This window comes from Homalodisca vitripennis, chromosome X, assembly GCF_021130785.1.
Source record: "Homalodisca vitripennis isolate AUS2020 chromosome X, UT_GWSS_2.1, whole genome shotgun sequence".
NCBI classification, from domain to species: Eukaryota; Metazoa; Arthropoda; class Insecta; order Hemiptera; family Cicadellidae; genus Homalodisca; species Homalodisca vitripennis.
In genome coordinates this window covers 31,641,884-31,649,681 of record NC_060215.1, presented here as the reverse complement: position 1 = coordinate 31,649,681, position 7,798 = coordinate 31,641,884, and the positions used below count along the sequence as shown (strand labels likewise).

The 7,798-nt window shown below is 33.8% G+C and overlaps 1 protein-coding gene across 1 annotated transcript in view; it reads right to left on the bottom strand.

Annotated features, from left to right (window-relative positions):
* Positions 1-1,812: 1,812 nt before the first annotated feature.
* The window catches only part of LOC124368886 (scavenger receptor class B member 1-like), a 100,135-nt gene continuing 94,149 nt past the window's right edge, over positions 1,813-7,798 (bottom strand). The window contains exons 10-11 of the mRNA XM_046826385.1: positions 6,729-6,854; positions 1,813-2,488 (exon numbers count right to left, since the gene is read on the bottom strand). Coding sequence (XP_046682341.1) covers positions 2,258-2,488; positions 6,729-6,854 — 357 coding nt within the window. The 3' untranslated portion in view covers positions 1,813-2,257. The remainder of the gene's footprint in view (positions 2,489-6,728; positions 6,855-7,798) is intronic.

Sequence of the window (7,798 nt, the reverse complement as noted above, 5' to 3'; positions counted from 1 at the left end):
CGGATTGAACATACTGTATTTCTTATTCAATATGTTGTAAAGGTCAGGAATATGATAAAAGAAGTAATATGAAAAGAGTGTTTAATGGGAATGTAGAAGTGGAATGCTAAATGATAACAAACACGTCATTTACAGTGCGTCACCAAACGCATTTAAAAAAAGGGCTGCAGTGAAACGCTGTGAAGCGAATAAATGTTTCAGAACAGTGTAAAAGCTATATTTATATCATTTACACATCTTTTTATATCAAGTCTTCACAAATGGGAAATTCTTCAGGAAATAATACGTAAGTGTTCATCATATATTTACCCTCACAAACTTGTTTGCTTGTAAAAGTCAAGAGTTTGAAACCAATAGATCTCCCAAGTTTGGTCGAAGCATCTGATGTAGTTTTGTTCTTCAATTGTCAGCAGAGTTACAGAGGCGGTGAATGACTTAAAACATACATGGGATTGTTTGTTTTTGGCATCCATTTGGTTTAAAGGTTTAAAATCCACTTAGCGATAAAAATCATTCAAGCTCGTTAGGCATCTATTGACACAGTAAAAATTTTCTAATTGAACTACAAAACATGGAAGCCAGAAAAAAAATCTGGAATGGAGTTACAATTATACTATTACCTTAACCTAGCATAATCCCTTAACCAAACAGCCCAAGAGGGTGAAAAGCACCAAAGAATGGTTGATGAAGATAAAATTCATTTGTTTACAGTTAAGTTTTACTAGTACATTATATATATAATAATAGATTTGTAAAGTATATTCAACCTCCAATGAGAATAAATGTTAATTCTCCCTATCTAACTGACTAATGTTGATATATCTACTATTTGTGTGTCTGATGGGTGGTCATAAGAGAGTCAAGTTTTAAAATACAACCTTTAAAAAAATATATTATTTGATATTTTTAACCCTTGTTTCTGTCTCTTTTTGACTCCCATCAAAATTTGCGTGGCTGATGTTGATTCCATGGAGAAATTCCTCTAGTTTCATGAAAAAAGTATGGACAGCATTATAAACTACACTCCGTTCCCTCCCAGGGTGTTATAACGAAAATATTATATTTTGGCCTTTTTGTGGAATATACCTGAACTGAAAGAATTGATAGTAGCTGGAGAATTTCTATGAGTTATTGAACCTCAAATTTATGTTTGCAATTATTTAATCCAGTATAACGCAATAACATTTATTCCTAATAACATTTTTGCATTAACTACCTCTGAAAAAGTTACACCAGAGGTACTTGACTCAAAAATTAACTATCAAATACGATAGTAATACTTATATAAGTTCAGTCTTTTTTAGGGTAGAAGCTCTCCATTTCGGATCAATTATTGTAAACCAGTACCTAGTACAAATTCAGTGCAGATAAATTAATTTGCCTTTATTAATCATCCTTATGATAATCTTAAAAATTAAAGTGTAACTGGATTAAATGTACTTATTGTCTTTGAATTTTATTTTTCTACAGCTCTGTTATTGATTTTACTTTAATTGTTGTGTTTGTTTATCCATCAATTACAATAGGACTGCAACGAAAAACTTATTTTAGTTTTATAACCTATTGTTCTTTTTATATGTTAGAGTTTGTGATATGAATTGTTTAAATATAAAAACTAAAAGGTATTGTGAATGATTGGTAATTATTCACTTTCACTTTTATCCAGATTATGGATATTTGGTCATAGTTTGGGTCTGACGAATGGAGGCCTGACAAAATTATTTTGTCTGAGGTTCCTCAAAGCAGTCTACCATTTGGATAAACATAGAATTAGGTTCAGGTTTTGATTTTATAAATAAAAATTTCAAACAATACAATGGGAACTTAATTCATTTACTTTTATAGCTTTTACCATATACATAAAATATAAATTATATAAACAGTGTAACTTTAAAAATATTCAAACTTAAGTATAAACACATATTTGACATCTCGTTTGAGTTACATGCAATGTGTTACAATCAAATCATTGATACGTCGACTCATTTCTTACACAATGAACCGAAAGGATCCGAATTGTCTAAAAATAATTGTTAAAATAGACTAACTTAACCTAATCTAGTTCAATAAATGGTATGTCATTATCACAAAGCTCGGGAGTAAGTGCAGGTCACGGCGGAACATTGAGCGCAGAGTCCAGACCTCACCAGCCTGCACTCACAGCCACAGTCTTAACACGCTCGCCTAAGTGTCAGATAGGAACCAAGGGTTGTATGATGTGGTATCGAGTGGAGCGAGTAGCGGAGATGAGTGGTCGCTAGCACTTGGAAGCGGGGGAGTCCGTGTGTGGAATGAGATCCAGGGAACTGTACGAGTGCAGTGGCCCAGATGATGTCCGGATCCTCTGGACGATGAGGAAGACCAGTCGCACCACCAGTAGACAACTGAGGGCCGTGAAGATGAAGGAGAAATATGTCTGGGTCACTGGAAGGATGTTGACGCTGATGTACATCAAGGATTTTATGTACCATGGCAACCCCACTTGGTTCTAGAACAGCAATAATTCAATGTAAAAACCACTTTTGAGGTGTGTTTGCAAATACTTGAACTTCTCCCAATCTTTAAAGACCATTTTTGCAAAGATCTATCGTTTAATTACTGGTATATATAAGCACTATTAGTGTTTTATTCTTACATAAAGCATATCTAGTCTATAGATTGTTTTCATTTACAATTTGCATGACAAATGTGAAGTAGTCTTGAGTATCGTGTGATCAAGTACCAGGTATCACAGACAGAAACTTTGTAAGGATACAATAAATAAATTCTGAAAATATAAACTGAAAAAAAAATTGTGATATTTCTACCTGCTCAATATAATTATTTTCTTGGAATTTGCATATTTTGTTGTTATAAAATAATAATGGGTGTGGTAAATATTTAATTTATACAAGGGCATTTTAACATGTGATAAATCTCTCAAGCTGTAAGGGTTATTTTACATTCTTGGATTATTGAATGGAAGATTTGTAATATGTAAGGTAAGAGGGGGATGAATCTTTCATTACTCTTAAAACTTTTCGATGGCTTCCATGACTGAATTTCAGAATGGTTACATGGGCCCCCTTTTACCACGATTGTATAAAAGAGCCACGGCGGGAAGTGGAATAGTGAGGCACTCTCGATTTCAATCGTTCCATCATGGAAGAGAAATGAAATGAAAAAAGTCATTATTAAACAAAAAGAAAAAAATGGTTAGGACTTTAAAGTCCTCTCTTACACTTAACCATAAATTTAGAAGCGATACTTTTAGTGTAAAACTGAGCCACAGTATAGTCTACATTACTGTTGTACATTCAAAAATAATAATCTATATTTATACAAAATAATAAAATGAAAAGAAGGTTCTTCATGAAATTAAAAATAAATAAGTAAAATAAAAATTGGAAGGAAATTAACAGACATTCACCCATCACCATTCATAGAATAGAATAGAAATAGAATAATTTATTGGCCACAAGATATTTCACACAAATACATAGGCAGGTCAGTATAATTTATAATTGTACTTCACTAGTTAAAGAAGTCATTGTCAGTCCATTGACTCAATAAAAACTCACTTATTGAATAAAATGCATTATTTAACAAGAAATTATATAATTTTGATTTAAAAGAACAGTCTTTTAATTTTTTCATTTCCATAGGCAATTTATTCATGAATTTAGATGCAATGTGCAGAGGGTTTTTTTCACTTTTGCTAAGTCTATGTGGAGGTAAATTTATTAAATGGCTATTTCTTGTATTGTACGAGTGGATTTCATTTCTGAGCATAATTCTGTCTTCATTTTTTCTAAGATACAACAAGCATTGCATTATATACAGACAAGGTAGAGTGAGAATCCTGGAGCTGTACAAAAATATCCCTACAGTGATCAAGCCTACCAGCTCCAGCAATGATACGGATAGCCTTTTTCTGTAGTATAAATTACCTCTTCAGCATGGGAGGCTCCACCCATACAACAAGACCATAGGTAATATGTGATTGGAAAATACCAAAATAGGCAGTGCGGATCCCGTTCTGGTCCAATTCACCACATAAGCGTTTTAAGGCATAAATGCTTCTGCTAAGTTTAATTTGGAGACCAATTATGTGTTGATGCCAACATAATGTTGGATCAAGGGTTAAAGCCCAAAAAAGTTGGATTTTCTGTGTGTTGTTCTGGTTTTTCTTTAAGGCCAAAAAAGGTTGTCACTGTTTTATTTGTATTTAATACCAATTCATTAGCAGTCAACCAATTTTGAATGAGATTTTGATTTGATTTAGCATGTGCTAATGCTAGACTGCTACTAGGTTGTTTTATTTATGATTGTAGTGTCATCAGCATAGAGGACGACATCCGCAGGTACACATTCACTCAAATCATTGATCATAATAATGAAAAGTATGGGGCCAAGCACTGACCCTTGCGGGACACCCACAATTTACATCTAGGCTGCTTGATTCCTTGTTGTTGCTTACTACATATTGTTTGCGATTTTTTCAGGTAACTTTGGAAAATTTTTTAAGGCAGAGCCTTCAATTTTATAGTGCTGAAGTTTATTTTACTAAAAGCTCGTGAGACACACAGTCAAAGGCCTTGCTGAGGTCACAAAAGGTGACCGCAGCAAGTTCCTTTTCTTCAAAGCAGCCTAGAATTTGTTCCACCAATTTTATTAAGGCATTGGCTGTAGAAAGACCTTTTCTAAAACCAAATTGTGAACTACAGATTAACTTGTTAAACTCCCATGTAGTGCATAAGCTGTTTGCTGATTATAATTTCTATTACCTTAGATAAGACAGGAACAATTGCAATAGGTCTAAAGTTGTTAAGTTGATCTTTTTTACCCTTTTTAAAAACAGGAATCACCTTAGTAACCTTTAAAATGTTAGGAAATTCACCTTGAGACAGACACTTATTAATTAGAGCAGTAAGAGGAGTGATGTAACAGCAGATGGTATCTTTTACCAGTCTGTTTGAGAAACCAAAATGATCTTTGCTTGACTTATTGGACAACTGTTTAACTACATTTAATACATCATTTTCAGAGACATCATTAAAACTAAAACAAGTTACAGTCTCAGGAACATCTCTACGAACTAAAAAATCTAAAGCACAATGAGTTGTATTTTGACTAGTCAGGGTCTGTTTGATTTCTTTTGAAACATTTACAAAATAATTATTAAATTCATCTGGAGTAAAAACATTATCATCAAACCTATGAGTTCCACTTGAACCCTTCTTAGACTTATTTACAATATTCCACAATGATTTAGTTTGGTTTTCTGAACACTTTATTTTTAACATATTTGCCTCCTTTTTGGCTTCTCTTATTTTGTTCCTATAACATGCTTTAAGCCTATTATAACTAGTTCTAAAGAGAATTGCAATTTTGCTGTTCACTCCCATTTTTAGCTAGTGAGTAGAGAAAGTCTAGCCTATTCTTTATTTCTCCCAAGCTCAGGAGTGTACCAATGTGTACCTCCTGTAGGCCTATTGGGTTTCTTAGTGTTTTCCAGGGTTTATTCTAATATGTTTAGTAAAACTTATGTCATAATAATATTTAAAACTATTTACAAAGTTGTTAAAATTCTCATTAATACTTTCGTCAATAAAAACATCAGACCAGCTTTCCTTACTTAACAGATACTTAAACAGATTGATGGTTTTATCATTAATATTTGGCACATTTTTATAGACTAGACAAGGGTTGCTATTAAAATTTGAAACTAACTCTACATTTTTTTAACACAAAAAAGTTGACCTAAAGTGATCACTAACATGGAAGTTTCTTAAGCTAACATTTAACTGATCCCCAAAGGAAGTGAAAACATTGTCTAAACAAGTGTTATGTCGAGTGGGGTCAGTTATTGTGATTTTAAGTCCATACATGGAGCAAAGGTTAACAAAGTTTCCGGCATTCTTGTCCTGGCCTTGAGGCGAAAAGTGAAGGTTGAAGTCCTCCGCACACAATTGCGTTTCCACTTTTTTGATTAATATGGCTTAACACTTTTTCCATTATATCCATAAAATTGTCATAGTGTCCATTTTGGACTTCTGTACACATTAATTAACACCATACAAAGCCATCGTCCCATACCCTATGCCACAAAATCGTCAACCCGACGAGGCCTAAATAGATGGTCCTTAAGCACCCCCCGAAACCGCTCCCAACTATGAATACCTCTAATATGATCCGGGAGATTATTCCAGAGTCGACAAGCAGAGACTGTGAATGATTTACTGTAAACAGAAGATCTATGAACAGGAATAGACAACAAAGAGATTCCACGTTGAGTATTCTAACTGCTTGTTTCAGAAATAAAAGAAAAGCGTTCAGACAAATAAGGAGGGGAATAATCGTTTTACAAAATAGAATGTAACATGCTAAGAATGTGGAACTGACGGAGTACGAGGGAAGAGGGATTTAGAAGAGGGAAGAGTATCATTAGTCTAAAGGAGAGGTGTTTCCCTGAGGGAGCCCCTCTGGTTCCAACCATCATTCTCCACAGTAAATGCCACTACAAAGGTCTTCTAAGGCTCTCTTTTAAACTTAACTGAGTTATTTCTTCAATCCAGTACCTCATTATCTGATCTAGTTGTGCCGCTTCTGGACATCCATGAGGTTGCCCAAATATGAAATTATCTTATGCTGTTTGTTCTCAGTGTAGGTTCTACTGCACATGTGTATAGAAACCAGAAGTGACACTTTCTGGAGTCTGATGGCTAGTGGATTATTATACTACTCACATATTCTGCCCAGAACATGGGAATGATTGTGTTGCTGAATCGCTTGACTCTAGGGAAGGAAGAGACGTGGCGTACCACTAGGTTGGACTGACTGCGAGCTCTGCTCTCCATCGGCACTCCAGTGTTCTTGAACAACATTTCTCGTAATTACAGTCAACCCAAATATAATTTCTTACCTTTAAAAGATTGCCCATTATCATCAACAAGATCATTGAGCAACCAACTATTGAAAGTCACTCTAGTAGCAGTCAGTATGTTTAGCTGGGAATTTAATTTGTTGCCAGTATTTGTCACACAGAGATCACATTGTTCTCTTTCTACAGAAGTTGTATATTCTACAGAACATTAAGATTGTGTATTTTAATGAGATGATTTTGAAATTTTAAAATGAAAGCACATCAATTATGCATAAAGAATATAACTTTTGTCAGTCTTTTCTGCCCATATGTGGAAACTTGAGGCTCTTAAAGATAGTTAAAAGACAGGAAAAATCTTAACTGCAAATCGCTCACATGAACTTTTGGTAACTGCTTCAATAATTTTATTTTTCAGAAGTTCAGGAGAAATCTGGGGATAAAATATTTAATAAAGCAAACGTTATTGTGAATACTATCATTTATAATTTAGAATGAGTTTTGAAGGTCTACAAACAAATCATGTAAACAAATTTCAACTTTGCCATATTTGTAGACGAGAGTATGAAAACTTTTTTGAGCATATGTATCAAGTTCCCTCTTTCTGGAAGGACGTAACTTGAGAATTTTTGTGGTTGATTAAAACTTTTATGTTAGTTTTAATATAATTTTGAAAGACCATGGACTCTTAGAAAGATTTATGGACCAATCAGTAACTTCACTATGATTCATTGACTAGGATCAATTGGCAATGACATAATAAAGTGAAGTTAATCTACTTCTTGGAAACCCATCTGCATGATTTACAACTTTGTATCCTTGATATGAATCCTTCTGAGCATTGATCTTGGTTTAGCGTTTTTTAAGGTGTGTTTAACTACTTAACAAACACTGTTTGGCATTCATGTGCGAAATATTAAAGAAAAGCGGGTGCCG